This window comes from Emiliania huxleyi (genome assembly GCF_000372725.1).
Source record: "Emiliania huxleyi CCMP1516 chromosome Unknown EMIHUscaffold_141, whole genome shotgun sequence".
In the NCBI taxonomy this organism is placed as follows: Eukaryota; Haptophyta; order Isochrysidales; family Noelaerhabdaceae; genus Emiliania; species Emiliania huxleyi.
In genome coordinates, this window is record NW_005201183.1 from 22,505 (window position 1) to 43,138 (window position 20,634).

Genomic DNA, 20,634 nt, shown 5'->3' on the forward strand with positions numbered 1-20,634 from the left:
CGGGCCGGCGGAACCTTCCGATTTTTGACGTGATTAACTAGCCCGAGGCTGGCCGGAGAGGATTGAGACCTGCGATTCTTGTTTTTCCGCTGCTCGAGCCGGCCAGCCGTGCCTACGGCGAGAAAAGGAGCGTCCGACCCGGTCCGATCTCGCGCTCCAGCGGGAACGCCGAGCGCCTCGGACGCCAAGCGGAAACGGCGTTCGGAGGCGGGGCGCGGTGGCGATCACCGGTCGGCGCCTTCGCGGCCGGCCGGCCCGGTGGGTCGCCACGGCACATGCGCCGCGCGCCGTCGCCAGGCCCCGCCGCCGCCCCGCCAGAGCAGCGGCGAGATGGGAGGCGGTCGGCGGGTGACATCGGCTCTTCGAGCGAGCTTTCAGCTCACTTTGACGACGCTAGGAAAATCAATTCGTGGAATCCAGTTCGAGATGCAGTGAGGCGGAGCCTACCCTGCCCCGCCCTTGTGAGGCAGGAAAGTGACGACTACCCCGTACGCCCGGTTGCATCATACCCCATCGCCGACCGCCCATTCCCCCCTCCTCGTCCCCCCCCTGTTTTTTTTGGATTTTCTTTTTCTGGTTGGGAAAAACTGGCCGGACCGGATTTTGGGGCGGATGACGAGAGCACGAGACGCGTCGCCTCGCTTTGGGGTGGCTGATGAGGGGCGCCGTCCCGATTTGGTCCACACTCTGTCACTTACCCCTTGCAAGAAAACGAGAACACCTGATCAAAGACTCAACGACAAACGCGTGAAAGCTGGCAAGCGTGCGTTGGCCGTTGGCGTTGCCCATTTTACACCCCGCAGGGCAAGCATCAAGCAAGCGAGCAGCCGCCTTTTTGGGGCAGCATCCAAGCCAGCGCGGCGGCAGAGCCAACAACAGTCGTGGCGGCCCTCCGCTTAACGCCAGTGGGAACGACCATCTTTTGATTTGTACGTACCCCCTCCTCTCCCCCTACTGAGCCCCCTTTGTAACTCTATTTGGGCCGCGTCGTGGAATTGACATGCGCTTCGAGTATGCAACGAGAAGATCGCGCACATACTGCTTGACGGCGCGTTTCGAAAGATGCTGCTTGACAAATTGTCGTGCGTTCGCTGCTATGTTTTTGGCGATAAGCGGCGACTGGCGCAAGCACTCGGCGGTAGGGAAAACATATCGGGAAAGAGAGCCAAGTGCATTCTCGGCAGGGACAAAATCGTGGTGTGGGCGAAGCAGTGGGTAGAAGAACTCGTACCAGTCCGTGTTTGTGACCACAGGAACTGAGCCACAGGCGAAGAGGTTCTTGAATCGGTTGGAGTAGGAAGGCCAGGTACCACCCCCCGGAGAAAGCAGGTACTGGTAGTGACATGCGTCGCTGCGGCCTTGCCGCTCTGGCCACGTGGGGAGATCGCATTTTTCAACTCCCCCTCTGAATCCGATGGCTTCGGTAAGAAGCCCGGTCATCATGGAGCCATTGGCGGTCGCAGCGCCTAAGCACCAGGCGGAGTTTCGATATGTATTTCTGGTGCCCACGAAATGCATTTTGGGTATCCGCTGCGAGAAGTCCTTCTCAGCACTCAGCAAGAAGTGCTCATTGCGTTCGATAAGGTCCCAGAATTCTGGGAAAGTGTGGTCTGGCAGCAACAGGATGCGCGAGTCCTCCGATCTGCGAGAAGCCATGAAGATTGGCGCGCGGCGAAGCTCCGACCCAGATTGCACAGGAGCCCACTCTTGTTCCGGAGCTAAATCTGAGAACAAAATGATGAGGTCAGCATCGGGCAGCGGCGAGTCCCGGTGCACTTCCCGAAGAATCTCAAGCACCTGCGCTCTTCTTCCGATGTCACTGCCAGAATTCAGAACGCGCATGCCTCCGGCCCGGATCGTCACCCTCGCTGACGTCTTCTGTTTGGCAACGCTCCAGGCAGCGTCGACCATTTGACTGGTTATATTCGCGTAAGGTGCCATCTGCCAGCGGATGACTTCTGCGTACGAACGCATGCCCACGGGGAATCTCTCTGTCACATCGTGCCTCGTTTTGAAGCGCCCAGCCTTGCCCACCGGTGTCCAGTCGATTCCGTCCCATTCCGGTCGCTCTGTGGGATTGCCGCGCTGGTTTGAGAGAACGCCCTCCCAAATGGAGCGATTCGCACGTTGCAGGCAGAGTTGAAGTTTGTCACTCGCGCCGTCGAGGCATCTGGGGGCACCAGCTGGCGCGCAAGCGTCTGCTGGCGCGGCGGCGGACGCACGTAGTCCGAACTTTGGAAATCGGCGGGCGCTGGTGTTCGTGCCGCCGCCGCCGTCGCCGACTGGAGCTTTTGCGGGTGCCGCCGTCGTGGCCGCGGCTGCCACGAGAAGGAGAGCGACGGCTGACATACACGTACACGTGTGTGTGCGGCGCATCGGTTCCTCCTTGCCGCTGCCCCCGGCAACACACGCATCTCGAAAAAAAGTCGTTCAAATAAGCTGAGGCGGAGCCGGCGGAGGGGGGGGGCGAGCCGAGGACAATAGAGAGGCCGCGGGTGCGGGCACGACTCGCCGACCAGGGAGAGCGGGCTCGAACCCCCGGGGGTGGAAGTGAGTGTGACCCAATGCCACCGTTCTCGCCCGGGGCAACCCCGGCCGGGCCGTCGACGCTCTCGGAGGCTGCGGTACCAGCCGGCGAAGCGGAGTCGAGGCCACAGCCGAGGAAGAGGCATCAGAAATGACTGCAGAGGCAGTCTGGTAACGCCCGGAAGGCGAGCAAGGGACCGGGACGAGCCGAGGACTCGCCCCGACAGGGCCGACAGGCGAAGGAAGGGACTCTGGGACCGGAGTCGGGCGGGCGCACATGAGGCGTACCCGTGTACGTACGTGGAGTACAGTGTTGTGTGTCCGTTAGCTCCGAGTAGAGGGGGCGTTCTGCAGTTAAGGGGAAACCCGGTACACGGAACTAACCCTCGGAGACCCGTGTTTACTTTACAGCCCTTGCCCTGCGAACGCGCACCCCCGGGGCTAGGGCTCTCTAGCCCGTAACCCGATGCCAATCATCCGGCCCGCTGGGTGCGCTTCTTAGCTCCCCGGCCCTGGATGTGCGGTTAATGACTGCACTCCAAGTGCTCTGCGGGCCTCCCGCCGCCATTGATGGGCTGTGCGTGACCGCCGCAGCGTGCGCTAGCAGCGCCCTCTCGCCTGCAGCGGCAGCTGCCGCGGCTGCCACGAGAAGGAGAGCGACGGCTGACATACACGTGCTCCTTGTGCGCGGATCTCGAAAAAAAAGTGCTGGGCGATTTCGGCCACGCGGCCACACGCGCTGGCGCGCACGGCAACCGGGACTTACACGCGCGACACGAGGGACTGCGTATCCTCGCCTGCCTCGGGGGAGAATAGCCGCCCTCACCCGCTGCCGCGCATCGAGCTCGGCGCGGGGCTGATACGTGTCATTCTGTGCCGGCGCGTATCTTAGCCAAGATACGCGGCCACACGTGCAGACGCGTATAGCGGTACTCGCGCCCACACGTGCAGCCGCCTATCTTGGCCAACATAGGCGGGCGTGAGCGCGTGAAACGGCCTGTTGGCGAAGGCGACTCGCGCTGGCACGTGCACAGAGGGATGTTCACATACGCGGCTACACGTGTGGGCGCCTATCTAGGGGAACACACGCGCCCCATGCGTGGGCGTGTATGTCACGCGGTACGCGGCTGCGAGTGCAGCCGCCTATGTTGGCCAAGATAGGCGGCTGCACGTGTGGGCGCGAGTACCGCTATACGCGTCTGCACGTGTGGCCGCGTATCTTGGCTAAGATACGCGCCGGCACAGAATGACACGTATCAGCCCCGCGCCGAGCTCGATGCGCGGCAGCGGGTGAGGGCGGCTATTCTCCCCCGAGGCAGGCGAGGATACACAGTCCCTCGTGTCGCGCGTGTAAGTCCCGGTTGCCGTGCGCGCCAGCGCGTGTGGCCGCGTACCTTAGCTAAGATACGCGCGCACGGGCGTGGGTGGGTAAAAACGGGTCACTTTGCGGGGTTTGCCGCCTTCACTCGATGGGCTGCTTCTCCAGCCGCGTCGAGGCCCCGAGCGAGGAGCTGCCCGGCCCTCCCGCCGCCGAACGCGACGCCCCGACGCCCGCCGACACCGCCGCGCCGACGCAGCCGCCCGCCGCCCTCCCCTCCGCCGCCGATCTCGTTGATTTTTATCAGCGCCGGACCGTCCGCCCATCCAGCCCGGCGGCCGCAGCAATCGTACTCGCTTTGCGGCACTCGCGGCAGGTCCGCACAGATCGTTTCTTTTACGAGTACAATCTGAAGAAGTGGCGCGAGTACGGCGGCGGCGACCTGGAGCCGGTCCTCGCGAACGGCGCCGTCGCCCTCCTCGACGCGCAGTGGATCATCAGCCACGCCGAGGCGGGCGGCGTCCTCGCCCACCGCCAGGCGCTGCCCAAAGAGGCCTTCCTCTCCCTCGCCGACCTCGTCGAGGCGACACCTCCTCGTTTTAGCCTCCTCCCAGTTGCCGCGCTTTCCTACCCGTGGCTGACCAAGGACCACCCCGACCCGTGCGGAGCCAACCTCGCCCGCTTCGCAAGGGCGCTCAAGGCCCTACTCACCTATCGGTGCATCTCGCGGCTCGGCGTGTTTTGGGACTTCGGCTCGCTACATCAGCACCCCGACCCCGCCAGCGGCGTCATGCGCACCGAGGAGCAGAACGCGCTCTTCAAGCAGGGGCTGGGCTGCCTCGGCACGCTCTACTCCCACCCGCACACGACCGTGCTGCGGCTGACCTCCTTCCCGGACGGCCACAAGGCGGAGGACCAGGCCGAGGGCACCAACGTGGCCAAGTACTTTGACCGCGGGTGGTGCTTCACCGAGAGCAGCTGGGCGAGCCTGACAAAGGCCGGCCGGTTCTCGCTCGACCTCGGCAAGATGCGCGACGGCGAGGAGTACCGCGACTACGGCAGACTCATCAAAGACTGCACCCAAGACGGCGGCCGGCGCCCTCCGCTGCTGCCGTCTGCGTTCGCGGCGGAGCTGGAGAAGAAGAGCTTCACCAACGGCAAGGACGACAAGCCGCTCGTGAAGCGGCTGTACGAGGCCGCCTTCGAGGAGCAGTTTGGCAAGGCGACCGAGCTGTTCTACACCGAACTCGGCTGGGGCGACGCGGAGGCGGCGCAGCTGGCGGAGGTCCTCGCGAGCGGGGCAGCGCCGCGGCTCGAGGAGCTCCGTCTCGACTCCAACCAGATTGGCGACGAGGGCTGCAAGGCGCTGGCCGCCGCCCTCGGCAAGGAGGGGGCAGCGCCGCGGCTCGAGGCGCTCTCTCTTCCCTGCAACAAGATTGGCGACGAGGGCTGCAAGGCGCTGGCCGCCGCCCTCGGCAAGGAGGGGGCAGCGCCGCGGCTCGACAGGCTCTATCTCCGCAACGAGATTGGCGACGAGGGCTGCAAGGCGCTGGCCGCCGCCCTCAAGGAGGGGGCCGCCCCGCGCCTGGAGGCGCGAGACGCCCCCCCTCGCCACATGCCCCTCCCCCCGCCTAATGCTCATCGCACCTCCCCTCGCGTGCAGTTGCTTCAGGTGGGCGTCGAGAACATGGCGCAGCCTGAGCTGGTGGCCGTGTGCAAGGAGCGCGGCATCAGGCTCTACGGCTGAAACGTGAAAGCCTCTCCAACCCCGGCCAGGCGGCAAGGCTAGGCGCGGGGCCCGGCGGGACAGACGCGCGAGCACGGCAGAGAGCGACAGACCCTGCGGCTGCGGATCACGACACAGCGACGGTGGGGTCGCGCGCGGGTGGGTTTGTGCGGCGGGGGGGAGGGGGAGTTAGGGGGGGGGGAGAGGGGGGGGGGGGCGGGGGGGGTCTATGAGAGGTTGAGGTGTTCACAGAGCGTTGACTCGCAGCAGAACGAGTCCGTGGCCCCCCCGGTTTGGACGAGTGCGCGACGCGGGCGAACCGCTCGAAATGGCCGGTAGCTCGCGCTGCCCGCGGCCGCCCCGGGGGTTTTGGGTAGAGTATTGCTAAATCTCTCTAGAGCCTCTCTGTCACACCCTGTGCCTGCCGTCTTACGTCTACATCTCGTTCCATTTGTTGTCGCGCTGTGACGCTTCATACGAAAAAGAGAAAATCTCGACAGCGAGGCCCAGGCCCCCGAGCGGCCCTCTGGCTCTGCGAGTCGGCCCCACCTCCCCTTCGCTTCGCAAAATCCTCTTTTACGACCTCCGACTCGTCCCGCCGCACCTGCTCCGCGGCGCGTTACATATGCGAGTAGATAGAAAAAGAAAGCTACCAGTGACGTACGCTCAGTTGCTTCCTTTGCTTTGTTGCCACCACCCGTTGCCCTGGCCCGCACCCGCCAAAGAGGAAAGACCTTTGCTCCCGCAAGGTAGGTAGGTAGGAAAGGTGAAGAACAGTCAGGCTCGGACTGGACACCAGCGTGTTATGGGTGGACGCGGGACAGATGATGACGGCACGCGTGAGCGACACACAGACACACACAAGCTCACAAGACACTCAGCCAGCTGGGCTGCCACACGTCACGAGTAAGCGTACGGCACTGCGCCACTCGCGGCCACGTCCCCCCCGTCGCCCCCCCCGCACTCAAGGTGCCAAGGGCACAAACAACAGCACAACAACACACAGACAGGCGACAGGGCACGCGACGTGTGAGACTAGAGCAGGCACCTCCGCCTCTAGCAAACTCGCCGGCCGGCGGGGCACGGACGAGAGCACATGCATGTATGTGGGGTCAAGTGAGGTGTCTATCGTCTGAACCACAGCGTGTCCCGACTCGACCGCCGGCGTCCCGGTCCGGGGGTGTTTCTCTTCCTTATCCTTTACCATGTAGAGCAAGGCCGAGGGCGGGCCCTTTCGGGCTCGGGCCGCCCTCTCGCCCGCACCTCTGCGGGGCTTGCACGTGGTAGCGGCGGCTCAAGATCCCAGCGATCTCGAGTTCTTCACGCTATCCACTGCGCCGCGGCTTCGCCGCGCCCATCCAAGCCCAGGGCTTGGTTTGCTGATAACCGCATCTCGCTCTGCGCATCTCTGAGGCTACCCGCGCGCCGACTGCTACGCGCGCGGCGAGAGGCGCACCCCATCGGGGACAGGATTGAGGCCCCTGTACAAGCTCGGCAACGCTGCCGTCGTTGCCCTCCCGAGCCCTCAGCACGATGCCGCACATTGCGTAACCCGTTCTGCGCACATGCCGCAGGGAGGAGTTTTCACTCTCCCGTCCGAGTTTCTCCTTCCTGCAGGGCGAGAGACATCAGCCTCTCTACTTCCAGGAGAACATCTACGCCACACGCTATCCCGACGGTCCACAACCCACACTCTCGCTGCAGTCGATCCAGCCCTCGCACTCCCCACTGGAGATCTAGCCGAGGCCCCGGCGGACAGGATTGGAGCCCCTGTGCTGCGTCTGTGGTGATATGTGGGGGACACTTTCTCCTCCCTATTCATGTCAGTCACTCGACTGCGTCGAGGGGGGGGACGTCTGAACCACAGCGTGTCCCGACTCGACCGCCGGCGTCCCGGTCCGGGGGTGTTTCTCTTCCTTATCCGTTACCATGTAGAGCAAGGCCGAGGGCGGGCCCTTTCGGGCTCGGGCCGCCCTCTCGCCCGCACCTCTGCGGGGCTTGCACGTCTATGGGAAGCTCCCTCTTGCGCTAGGGACCGCAAGTGCGGCTGGACATCGATGCAGAAGAAATCTTTCGGATTGGGGGTCCCCGATCCGGGCATGCATAACGCGCGTCGTAAGATTGGATTGATCCCCTATCGCCCTGCAGCCCGAACCCTTCCTACCCGAGGTCGTCCGCTGGTCCACGCGCAAGTTGGCGAGCGCGCTCATCAGCGCGACCAGAAAGGCAAAAGGTCACGCAGAATGCTTGCGCTCCGAGAAGCAGCCGGCGCGGCGCTGCTCCTGCAGCTCGCTCGGCTCCTCATCGTCGACTCGGCCCGCCGCGCCTCTCTTCCTCCCGTCACCGCAGTTGGTCTGCTATGCTACTCTTTTGCGGCTGCGGCGGCCGCGCTCGGCGCCCTTCCTCCCGCGAGCGCTGCGACGCTGGAGCCATCAGCCTTGGCAGCGTCGCCCGCACGGCTGCTCGCCTCGCTGCTCCTCTACCGCTCGCTCGCGGGCCTCGGCTGCCACCTCTGGCTCTGGCTCGCCGCGTGCGAGCGGCTCGAGCCCGCTCTCGGCTCGCGCCGGCTGCTGGTTGTTTTGCTGCTGTGCACTGGCGGCGCCGCCGCGCTGGCCGCCGCGACCGTGCCGCCCGTGCAGCGCCGCTACGCCTCCTCCCTCGCGCCCGCCACGCTCTTCGCCCTGCTCCAGCTCTGGGCGCAGTCGTCGCCAGAGTCGACCGTCACGCTGGTCAGTGTGCGGCTGCAGACTCGCAGGCTGCCGTGGGCTCTCCTCGCGGCGGTGGCGATCCTGGACGGGGTGACGGCCGCCCTATCGCCGCTCCTCGGCATCGGCGCCGCCGCCATCTACCACGCCCTCGTCGGCCTTCCGCACAACGCAGTGCTGCCTCCTCCGCCGCCGCCGACTCCGTCGCTGCGCCGGCAGGTCGCCGGCGAGGGAGACACGACCACGGAGCACGCTTCCGGCGCCGCCGCCGCCGCCGGCGGCGGCGGCGGCGGCGCGAATGCGGCCGGCGTCGCGCCGGACGAGGCCGAGGGTGGCGGTGGGACCCGCTCCGGGCGGGTCGCCCAGGCGGCGCTCATTGCAGTGGGGGTGGCGCTGCTGCTCGGCGAGGGCGGCGGCGGCAGCGGCGCCGCCGCGCGGCTGCAGGCGCAGTGCGGCGTGCTGAGCTCGCTGGCGGATTTGACCGAGCCGCTCACGGCGCAGCTGGTCGCCAACTTCACCGCCCTCCGCCTCGACGCCGCCGCGGAGCCGGAGGGCGGGGAGCGGGCGTTCGAGTGGCTCGCCGCGCGCTGGAGGCTGCTCCCTCACGGCAGGGCGGCGGCGGCATACGCCGCGCTCGCGGAGGGGGGCGAGGAGGCGGCGGAGCGGAGGCAGGCGCTCTATGTCGAGCAGCTCGACCGCGAGGTCTCCGCCCCCCCCTCTCCCTCTCTCGCACACACACACACATCACAGACTCACACACGCACACAAAGCACCCTCCCACTTGCCACCCTCCCACCCGCCCCCCGGCCACTCGCCCACGCACTGATCCCCTCCCACCCGCCTACCCAGGTCTCCGCCCTCGTCGCGGAAGTCCTCCCCACGCTCGACACCAACTCGGCGCAGGAGGACGACGAGGCGCCGCCCCGCCCGCCCCGCCCGCCCCGCCCGCCCCCCCGCCCGCCGCCCCGCCCGCCGCCGTGGCCGTCGCCGCGCCTGCCGACGCGACCGCCGCCGCGTTTGCCGCCGACCGCCGCCGCCGACCGCCCGAGCCGCCGCCGCCCGCTCGCTGTTTGCGGCCCGTCGCCAGCTCGACGCCGCCGACTGGTTCTCGTGCGTGCGGCGCGGACAGGCTCTGAACGAGGATCCCTCAGGTGATCTCGCTGCTGATGCGACAGTTCTCGTTACCTTCAAGTAGCTGACCAGGTAGGTGAGCACGCGTTGAAAGACCGGCGTGAGCTCGTGATGCACGACGCGAGCCTCCCTCGAAGCGAAGATGGAGGCGTTGCGCAAGCTGCTCGACGGAACGGGCGGGCGCGGGGCTGCGCGGGCGCTAGGGGAGGAGGACGAGGACGAGGAGGGCGAGGGGGGGGGCGAGGGGACCGAGGCGGGGGCGGCGGAGGAGGAGGGCGGCGCGGCGGGCGGGGCGGAGGAGCCGACCCTGTCCTCACTGCTCAACGCGACCCTCTGGTCGTTTGACTTGTCTGCCGAGAGCAACTCGAGCGGCACCGCAAAAGGAGTTCCGCTGCCGGAGGTCGGCCGCCCGCCTCCCGGAGCGCTGCCGGAGCTGGTCTCGTAGGCGTCGCGGCGGAGCTGCTCTCGGAGCTCGACCTCGACGATCTAGATCTGACGGCCGAGTCGCGACCGCAGTTCGAGAGGGCGGTGGCGGCGCACGTGGCGGAGCGCGAGGCGGCGCGGGCCAGCGCGAGGTACGAGTCGCTCGCCGCGGTGGCGGCGCTCCTCGGTGGAGGGGAGGGAGGGGAGGGAGGTCAGGGAGGTGATGGAGGGTAGGGAGTTCCGGGCGGGCGAGGCGCCCCGGAGCGCGCGCGCTGGCCGCTGCTCGACGCGGCGGTCTCGCGCGCGCTGGGCCGCCTCCTCCTGCCCCCAAACGCGTCGGACGCCTCTGCGCTCGCCGCGCTGCGATCCGGACTCCACAACCTGAGCGAAAGGGCCGCCGGCGAGCCGGGCGGAGGCGGAGGGGCTCCGCGCGAGGGGCTGCTGCGCGACGCGCTCCTCCGCGAGGCGACGGCCGCGGCGCGCGCGGCGGTGCGGCGGCAGTGGCGCAGGGAGCTCGCGCTGAGCCGGCTGCAGAAGCTGATGGTTCCGCCGGAAGAGGAGGAGGGGGGGGCTCTGCCGCCGCCGGAGGGAGAGGGCGAGGAGGAGGGGGGCGAGGAGGGGGGCGAGGAGGGGGGCGAGGCGGGAGCGCCAGCCACATGGGAAGGGGACGGGCCTCGCTTGGTGGGCGACGTGTACGGCGGCTTCGAGGAGCAGGCGCGCGTGAGAGGGGCGGCGCTAGGCGGGAGATACGGGGAGATACGGGGAGATATGGGCGGCGCTAGGCAAGAGACGTGTGCGGACCTCTGACATGTGCCATGTCCACCCGGCGTGCCAGGCGCGCGAGATGAGCGGCGTCGAGCTGACGCTGGACGTGCTTCGAATGGCCCAGGTCGAGCGGGACGCTCGGCCGCACCTCGGCCGCACCTCGGCCGCACCTCGGCTGCCTCTCGGCTGCCTCTCGGCTGCCTCTCGGCTGCACCTCGGCTGCACCTCGGCTGCCTCTCGGCTGCCTCTCGGCTGCCTCTCGGCTGCCTCTCGGCTGCACCTCGGCTGCACCTCGGCTGCCCCTCGGCCGCACCTCGGCCGCACCTCGGCCGCACCTCGGCTGCACCTCGGCCGCACCTCGGCGGCACCTCGGCTGCACCTCGGCGGCACCTCGGCTATATCTCGTCAGGTGGAGGAGGACGCGCTCTCCAAGAAGGCGCGCGCTGCGCTCGACGCGGCGGTCAGCGCCTTCCGCTCCTCGCTCGCGCCCGAGGCTGCCGCGCAAGACGGCGGCGGGCGGGCGGAGGTGGGGCGTGGGGAGGTGCGCTTGGCGGGCGGCGGGGCGGGCGAGGAGGCCTCCCTCGCCGGCTGGCGATCCGACATGTGGGCGGGCGCTTGGGCGGGGCTTCGGGCGAGCGAGCTGATTGCCGTCGGCCTCGCCTCATCGCGGGGCGAGGACGAGCCTGACGACGCCAACGGCGCCGCGTCCGCGAGCGCCGCCGCAGAATTGCGAGTCGTCGGCGCAGGCGACGGGTCCGATTTTGCGTTGGTTGTCGGCCCCCCCCCCCCCCCCCCTCCCCTCCTCCAAACCCCCTCCTCCCTCTCGCCGCCTCACCGCCGCGCCGCGTGGACCGACCGCCCCCCCCGCTGTGTCCTTCCCCCTCGCGGCAGGTGCTCGCGTCGCTCATCCACGGGGCCGGCGGCCGCGCGCGACTCGCCCTCGTCTGTGGGCGCGGCGACGCGGCGGACGGCGGCTGCAGGCTGGTCACCGAGGTGCGGCGGAGTGCGGGCGGCGAGGCGAGCGCCTCGTGGGCGGCCGCGCGCCGCAGGATGACGGCGCTCCTCCGCGGCGGCGAGGGCGGCGGCGAGGGCGGCGGCGGCGGGGTGCACTACCGCCGTGACGCCGACGGGACGGTGCGTTGCGGTTTGCCACGGCTCCTTCCTGTACCCTGTCGCATCACCCTCTTCCGAGACGTGGTGCGCGCCCCCCCCCCTCTGCTCGTCCGCAGGTGTGGATGTCGCTCGCGGTCGAGGAGGGCGTGCCGATGAGCGAGCAGTTCCCGGGGGGCGCGTACGGCGCCGGGGCGGCCGCAGACGGCGAGGGCGCGCAGTGGTTCACGTTTTGGCCGTTTGACTCGCAGCAGCAGCAGCCGATCTGCGCCTTTCACGGGCCTGGCGGAGAGACCGACTCGGTGGGCAGGCCCGCGGCGGAGGCGGCGGTGCAGCACGTCGCGCTCTCACGGTGAGGAGAGGTGGAGCTGAGGAGGACGCCGGAAAAGGGTTCTCGGTTCTCGGCTCGGGTTCTCCGCACCGCTCCTGCCCGACAAATGCAGGCGCGCAATCCGCAGAGAGGGGTGTCGCAGAGAGGCGTGTCATGGTAGATAGAGGTGTGTGAGGGGTGGCGTGGTGAGACAGAGCCAGAGAGGCGGGGGTGGGGGGCTTGGGGGGGGCTATCTGTGGTCTGTGAGAACGCAGGTAGTAAAATTGTTCTCACCAACCAACTCAGTAAAGTCTAAACGAGAACCCAAACAAACACGGGGAGGGGGGAGACTTTTAGGGTACCCCTGGGGTTCTGAGGGCCGGATTTTTTTAAGACCTTTTAAGAAATGAGGAGGTTTGGGGGCTCAAATTGCCATTTAAGAGATTGCAGGCACGGGGGGTCCCTCTTTTAAGACCGTTTAAGAAAATCGGCCTCACCGGAGGGAGCCTACCCTGAAGAGCACAGCCGGCGACGGACCTTTAGAAGGCGCCGTCGTCCTCATAAAGGTGGGCACTAGGGTGGGCACGATCGGGGGGACAGTCGAATCCGCGAGCACCGTAGTGCTCGCCGAAAAGACCATCCCCATCATCCCAACCCCCCGGCGACCCCCTCCGCCCTCGCCGCTTGCCCCGCCAACGGGCACTGCGCGACCCACCCATCTCATCAATCCAGTTCCAGATCAATTGATCTTCTTGGGCAGCAGCTGGTTCGACAGGTCCTCTCCGTGGCCTAGGCAGCCGCTTTCGCCCTTGCCCCAAGCGAAAGTGGCGCCGTCAGTGGTGATAGCAATGCTGTGGCTGCTTGCAGCGAACACAGCGACGACGCGCCGCCCAGCCAACGCCTCGATCTTCTTGGGCAGCAGCTGGCTCTGCTCGTCGCCGTGGCCCAGCCGGCCAAAGTTGCCGCAGCCCCAGCTCCAGACACCACCGTCGGCGGTGAGGGCGAGGTTGTGCGCGTCTCCAGCCGACACGACGACGACGCGCTGGCCAGCGAAGGCCTCGATCTTCTTGGGCAGCAGCTGGTCCTGCAGGTCTCCGTGGCCCAGCTCGCCAAAGCCTCCAACGCCCCAGCTCCAGACGGCGCCATCGGCGGTGATGGCGATGCAGTGGCTGCCTCCAGCCGACACAGCGACGACGCGCCGCCCTACCAACGCCACGATTCTCTTGGGCAGCAGCTCGGTCTGCCCGTCGCCGTGGCCCAGCTTGCCACGGCCTCCATCGCCCCAGCTCCAGACGGCTCCGTCGGCGGTGATGGCGAGGCTGTGCTGGTAACCAACCGACACAGCGACGACGCGCTGCCCCGCCAACACCTCGATCGTCTTGGGCAGCAGCTGGTTCTGCCCGTCGCCGTGGCCAAGCTTGCCGCAAAGACCAGCTCCCCAGCTCCAGACGGCGCCGTCGGCGGCGAGGGCGAGGCAATGGAGGGACCCAGCCGACACGGCGATGACGCGCTGGCCCGTCAAGGCTTCGATCTTCTTCGGCTGCCACTGGGCCTGATCGTCGCCGTGGCCCAGCTGGCCAGAGCCTCCCCAGCCCCAGCTCCAGACAGCTCCGTCGGCGGCGAGGGCGAGACTGTGCGCGTGTCCAGCCGCCACGCTCACGGCGCGCTCGCCGCCCAGCGGGGAAGGGAGGCGTGTCGGCGTGTTGAGCCGCATCACGCCCTCGCCGTGCCCGAATAGCTCTGGAGCGTAGGACGGCGCCGAGCCGCACGACGAGAGCCGCCCCTCGCCGTCGATGAAGAGGCTGCTCCGATAGCCTGCCGCCACCCTCGCCGGCGGGTTGGCCTCGCGCAGCAACGCCATAAAGCACAGCCACCGCACGACGCACTCGTCCTCTGGCTGCGCCGGCAGCTCGAAGCCGCGCTCTTGCGCCCACAAGCGGATGCCCTCCAGCGCCAGCGAGGCGTGGAAGAGCAGCGAGACGGCCGCGACGCGAGCGATGTCGGCGGGGTCGCAGCGAGAGATGACGCGCGCGAGAAGCTCAAGGGGCAGGTCGGTGAGGGGGCAGCGTGCGGCGGCGGCGGAGGCGGCGGCGAGGCGGCGCGAGCGGCGTTGTGGGGTGCTGGACATCGCGAGGAAAAGAATTCTTAAGTTACAAGCCTCTCTCACAGCACACTGGCACGACAAGGGCGCAGACTGGCGCGTACTGGCACACACACAGGCTCACCACCGGAGCCGCCTAAGCGACTCCGTTAAGAACGGCAATGCACTCCGCACCATGCACAATGCCGCTCTCCCCGCACGCTAGCTCGTTCACCGTCTGCCACGCCACGGCGGTGTGGAGGACGACAGACAAGCGCTGCATCTGCAGCCCGTGCCAGTTCTTGGTGGTCCATGTGACCTCGTCCAGGTGCTGAGCGTGCGAAAGTTTATTGCTCAGCTGGTTCGCCGCCTCCCTCAGGGTGCTGCGAACCTCCTTTCCAAAGCCTCCGAAAGCCTCAAAATCAAACAAACGTAGATCGCAATCCTGCTGCCGCGCAAAGGGGTAATCGCCAGGCTGCTCCGTGAGCTTTCCCTTGGAAAAGAAATAACGCCGCGGAATCAACCGGACAAGCGCGCACTTGGCGGCGGCGCGCCCGCTTACAGTATGGCTAAGGGCAACAGGGCGGAACCTGAGCAGCCTCTCACGCCACTGCAGGGGAGCCGGGACGTGCTCCACCGCACGCCTCTTCCGACAGGTATATTGGGTGCGCGACGCGATCCACTTCAAACTCTGGATAACTCCGCGCCGCGCCACAAGAGAAGTGCACTAGGCCACAGCCACTCGCCCCAACGACGCCGTCCCCATCTCCTCGCGAAGCCGACCCGCCCGCGGCGGACCCCCCACCTCGTCCTCGCCGAGCTCGAGCGAGCGCTGCTGCGACTGCTGCTGCGGTGCCGGGTGCCGCTGCCGCTGCTGCTGCTGCTGTTGCTGCTGCTGCTGTTGCTGCTGCCGCCGTTCGCCCACAAGCCTGACATGAGGGCGAGGGTCGCCTGGCAACAGACTTGGGGCAGTCTATTTGGTCTAAACTCTCGCACCTGTCGAGTTCGGCGCGCAGCTCTACCGCCACGGTGGTGGCCTCTGCCTTTGCCGCGCGCTCCTCGTGAAGCTGAGCAGAGGGCGGAGTGGAGGGAGGGCGCAGCCAGTTACAGGGCCGCGCCGGGCGAGGGAGTCTAGGCACGCGGGGCGGCCGTCGCACCTGCCGTGTCACCTCGCGGAACCCCTCGTTCTCTGCGACGCGCTGGCTCTCGAGCTGCGCCAACCGCCCCTCGAGGCTCCCGATCACCGCCTCCTGCGGCACACGAGCGCACGCCGGACCTCGGCCGTGCTGGAGATAGGCGCGGAAGGGGGGGCGTGCGCACACAAACCAGCTCGGGGACACGCGAGGCGGCGGCCCTCCCCTTGGCCTCGGCGGCACGCGTGGCCGTGTTGGCCGACCATACCGCCTGCTCGTCGCGCTGCATCTTCTCCTCGAGCGTGGCGATCTCGCGCCGGAGGCCTTGTATATCCCTGTCCCGCTCGGCGAGGAGGTCGCGAAGCGCCTCCACCTCATCGCGCGCGCACGAAACCTCTGCCTGGAGCTCGCTCGCGCGTTCAAAGTGGTAGGTGCCGCCTGGCCGGCGCAGCAACCTCCTCATCTCTGACTCAAGCACCGGTAGCACGCCGCGTAGGCTCGTCTGCTGCGCCGCCTCGCGCGCGGTGCGTAGCGCATCGAGGCAAGCCTCGGCGCGGGCACGGCATGGAGGCCACCTGATGGAGCGATTGGGGTCTGTGCTGATACCGGCGATTACCGTGGGTGGTGCCCTGCACTCATCTCGTGTAGCAGCAAGGTCGCTATGGGTGTCGCTTTACCGGCGATTACCGTGGGTGGTGCCCTGCCCTCATCTCGTGTAGCAGCAAGGTCGCTATGGGTGTCGCTTGTTTACGAAGAGCTGCTCCTGGCGTCGGCTATGGGCGAATATTGTTTTCAAAGAGCTTGGTGCAATGCGTTTTGTCACATTGCCGCACACCTTGCGGTGGTCTCGAGCACCTCACGGAGCTCGACCTCGCAGCGCAGGATATCCGATTGGTAGGTCTCGGCCTGAGTCGCCAGCTCTGATGGGCGCGGAAGGCCTTCGAACGCGGCTCGAAGCCGCTGCGGGGACCTCTCTGAGGCATGCATGGTGCCGCGTCTCGGGTTGAGCGCCGGGAGGGAGTGAGAGTGGCCGAGCGTCCTTCTGGGCGCGTCAGGTCGCCAGCTGGGACGCGCGCCATCGTCGCCGGCGCGAAGGCGAAGCCGCTGGCCGCTCGCATTGGCGACGGCGGCCTCGAAGCCACTGCTCGTTTGGGCGGCGCTCTCTCGCGCGCGCATGTATCGCATGTATGTGCACCGTGTCAGCTGAAACGACTCACAAAGCTTCACAATCAGACGACACAGACACAGATCACTCGGCGAAGAGTCATAGACATACGGCGTCAACACTCGGACGGCACACTGGGTTCCAGGAGGGCGATCGTTAGCTCTCAGCTTAAGAAAGAAACAAATCAGTAACCAGCCTCCGGCGGGGCCCCCCGCTACCATCCAAACCCGAGAACAAAGCGCGCCTCCTGCGCGCCTCTCCGAGGCGCTGCGCAGATGGTCTACGAATCATAGAGGCTCAAGTGACAAGTCCACACACACACGCGCGGGGGACACACCGCGGTCACCCGCGGGTGCCATCTGCCATACACAAAGCATTACTCTCACGACACACGGGGATCGGGTGGAGCGGCGGCGGCGGCGGCAGTGGCATGCGCGGGCGGACGGACGCGGACGGGGCGGAGCAGCGACCGCCTGGGCGGACCGCTGCTCTGTCTGCCAGAGCGCGCCGTCTGTGCGCAGCTCGAGCGCGGTCAGGTGCACAGGGAAGCGTGGCGGCGCGGGGAAACGCGGCGGCGGTGGCGAGCAGGCGAGCGGCCCGCGCGCGGCGAGGCGGACAGGTGATCGGCAGGCGGGTGATGGGCCGCAGAGTGACCGCGCCCAGCGATCGGAGGCGAGCCGATCGTCGCTCGGCCGCAGCTGACCTCGAAGGCGTGCGGAGCGCGACTGTCGGTGTCGGGGGGCGGCCGTCATGTGGCGAGGAGGGAGGACGACAAGTGCGCGTACGGCTCGCTCTTCATCGGGCAGTCGAGCGGACGGGCGTCGGTCAACGCAAAGAGGGCCGGTGAGGCCGGCGAGATTCGTTGCGAGATACGGTTCGCGCCCAAACAAGTTTGGACGCTCTGGGGACGCGCCGAAAAACCAACTCGATGGAAAGGGGGCTACTGGGGCGGCCAATTCACACCTCGCGGGACTACTTATGTTTTCGTAAACGTAGTCGTGGCCCCCCGCTACGTCGCACGAGTGCAACTGGGTAGCGGGGGGCTAAAAGGGTAAGAATCTCCACCTTGAGAAATAATTCATTTAAATCAAAAAAATCGAGCACAATTGCGTTACATGGGCATGGCCGGGGTTTCTGCACCGAACGATCTTACTTTCGGTCTATCGAAAGTGTTGATCGATAAAAATTCTTTTTGTAACGTCTCGCCAGTCCCACCAGTTGCCGCCCATGGCAGCGAGCGGGCAGCCGCGCAAGCTGCAGGAGCAGGTGGCGCATGGCGGCCCCGTTCGGTGCGTGCACATCGGCCGCAAGTCCGGCGGCGTGATGGTGACGGGTGGCGACGACAAGAAGGTGAACCTCTGGTCGGTCGGCCGCCCCAACGCGATCCTGTCCCTCGCGGGCCACACCAGCAGCGTCGAGTCGGTCTCCTTCGACTGTTCGGAGCGGACCGTCGTCGCCGGCTCGGCCGGCGGCACTCTGAAGATGTGGGACCTCGAGCACGGCCGCGTGGCGCGCACGCTCACCGGCCACCGCTCGAGCGCCATCACGGTCGAGTGGCATCCGTACGGAGAGTTCTTCGCGTCGGGCTCGGCAGACACGTACCTCAAGGTGTGGGACATGCGCCAGCGCGCGTGCATCCAGACGTACCGGGGCCACGCCGGCGCCGTGCGCAACCTCCTCTTCTCTCCCGACGGCCGGTGGGTGGTCTCTGGCTGCGACGGAGGCGAGGTCAGGCTGTGGGACCTGACCGCGGGCAAGCTGCTGACGGAGCTCTGCACGCACGCGGGCGCCGTGTCCGCTCTCGCGATCCACCCGACCGAGTTCCTTATGGCGACCGCCGCCGCCGACCGCACCGTCCGCCTCTGGGACCTGGAGACGTTTTCGCCGGTCGGGGCGGCGCTGCCCGAGCCCGGCGGAGGGTCGCGGCGGGTCGCCTTCACGCCAGACGGGAGCGCGCTGCTCTCGGCGGGCGAGGAGTCGCTGCGCGGGTGGGGGTGGGAGCCCGCCCGCTGCCATCTCCACTCCGAGACACGCTGGTCGCGGCTGTCCGACTTTTGCATCGTCGGGGGCGGCGGGGGCGGAGGAGGGGAGCGGGAGGGAGGAGAGGGGGAGGTGCTGGCTGCGGCCCTCCACGAGTGCGTGGTCACCGTGTGGGGAGTCCGCCTCGACGAGCTGCGCGGGCTCGGCCACCCTCCGCCCGCCGGCGCGGCTCGACTCGAGGGCGGGGGGAGGCGCGAGGGCGCGAGGCACGAGGGCGGAGCCAACCACCTCGCCTCCGCCTCCTCCCGCCCCGCCTCCGCCTCCTCCCGCCCCGCCTCCGCCTCCTCCCGCCCCGCCTCCGCCTCCTCCCGCCCTGTCCCCGCCGCTCGCAAGGCGGCCCCCGCTCCCGCCGCCCCTCCCGCCGCCGCTCCCGCCCCTGCCGCTCCCGCCCCTGCCGCATCCGCCCCTGCCGGCCCCGACACTGCTGGCCTTGACGAGGGCGACGAGCTGTCGGTGTCCGCCTGCGCGCGTATGCAGATCGCCGGCTGCCGCGCCCAGATCGCCGCCGTCCGGCGCGGAAGGTCCGCCTGCCACGGCGCTGCAGCTGTCTCTGGCGCCGCCGCCGCCGCCACAGCGGCTTGCTTGAGGCCGGCGGACTTCGCCGCCGCCGACGTCCCCGCCGCCTCTCTGGCGGAGGGGGGCGGCGCTCGCGAGGCTGGCCGCGGGGGAGGCGGCTGCAGGGCCGCGTGCGCGGAGCAGTCGGAGCCGCTCGCCACCGCAGGAGGACGGCACAAGTCGGTCGGCACGTCGATGGGAGACTCTCTCTGCGGCGGCCTCGCGCCGGCGGCTTCCTAGACACTTCCTAGACGCCTCCTAGACACCTCCTAGACACCTCCTAGACACTCCCTCGCCTCCTCCCACGAAGAGTGACGCGCCTCTCGCGCGCGCGCCACCCCGGCGCCGGCCCCCCTACTGACGCACTCCCGCTTCCGCTGCCGCGCCGAGCGAGAAGCTCCTGTGGTGTGAACAGCGTCTCTCCACACGTACTGCTGTGAACAGGCGACTGCCGCGTCGAGCGAGAACCTCCTGGGGAATGCGCAGCTCCCTCCGCCGCGATACCCCGCGACGCGCGCGCGCAAGGCGGCGTCGGCCGCACCGGCGCCCGCGCCCGCGGCGGCTGGCTGTGGCGAGGGCGGGGCGGCGGGCGGCTGCGGCGGGGCGCGGGTCGGCGAGGCGCGCGGGCTCGAGGAGGCGCGCGGGCTCGAGGAGGCGCGCGGGCTTGACCCGTCCGAGGCGCGCGGGCTCGACCCGTCCGCATTCCTGCCGCGGGCAGGGGGCGGCCCTGTGCCCCGAGACGAGGAGGCGCTGCTGTCGGCGCTGCTCGCCCCGTCGCCGCTGCAGGTCTCTTGCCTCTCGGCGCGGCTGACGGCGCTGAGGGCTCTCGGCTGCTACCACGCGGCGGGCGACTTCAAGGCGACGCTGCAGCCTCCTCGGTTGGGCGGAGGGGGGGGGGGGGGATTGGGCTCCTTCTCTGACCCTTCCTGCGGCCCTTGCCGCCAGGCGATGCTGCAGCACCTCGCGCGGCTGGGGGATGCGTCCGTCACGGTGGACGTGTTGCGCACGGGCACGTTGCGCCGCGTCCCGCTAGACCTGGAAGGGGCGCTGCTGCTGCTGCCCACGCTCACTCAGCTCCTCGCCTCCTCCCACGAAGAGTGACGCTTCCTAGACACTTCCTGGACACCTCCTAGACACCTCCTAGACACCTTCTAGACACCTCCTAGACACCTCCTAGACGCCTCCTAGACACCTCCTAGACACCTCCTAGACACTCCCTCGCCTCCTCCCACGAAGAGTGACGCTTCCTAGACACCTCCTAGACACCTCCTAGACACCTCCTAGACGCCTCCTAGACACCTCCTAGACACCTCCTAGACACTCCCTCGCCTCCTCCCACGAAAAGTGACGCGCCTCTCGCGCGCGCGCCACCCCGGCGCCGGCCCCCCTACTGACGCACTCCCGCAACACGTAGGCACGCCGAGGCGTCGCTCGACGCGCTCTCGCTGGTCCTCTCAAGCTTTGGGTCGGTGGTGGCCGCGGCAAGGTCGGCGGCGACTGGCGGCGTCGGCGTTGATCTGAGCGGCGAGGCGCGCGCGCGCCGGTGCCACGAGTGCTACGACCACTTCGACGCGATCCGACCGCGGCTGCGGGAGCTCGCAGCGGGCGACGGGGCCACGCAGCGACGCGCGGTGGACTTGCTGCAGG

At 68.2% G+C, this 20,634-nt stretch overlaps 2 protein-coding genes across 2 annotated transcripts; one reads left to right on the forward strand and one right to left on the reverse strand.

Moving 5' to 3' along the window:
* Positions 1-951: 951 nt before the first annotated feature.
* On the reverse strand, positions 952-3,196 carry EMIHUDRAFT_227650 (hypothetical protein; the record flags this gene model as incomplete). Its single annotated transcript, XM_005787516.1, has 4 exons — positions 952-2,170; positions 2,562-2,619; positions 2,921-2,945; positions 3,113-3,196. 4 exons carry the CDS (start codon positions 3,194-3,196, stop codon positions 952-954), a joined length of 1,386 nt encoding a protein of 461 aa, XP_005787573.1.
* Positions 3,197-17,619: 14,423 nt separating this feature from the next.
* On the forward strand, positions 17,620-18,378 carry EMIHUDRAFT_71168 (hypothetical protein; the record flags this gene model as incomplete). The annotated part of the gene is made up of 1 exon (XM_005787517.1): positions 17,620-18,378. A coding segment is annotated over one exon (759 nt), but the record flags the coding sequence as incomplete, so codon positions are not given.
* Positions 18,379-20,634: the final 2,256 nt, after the last annotated feature.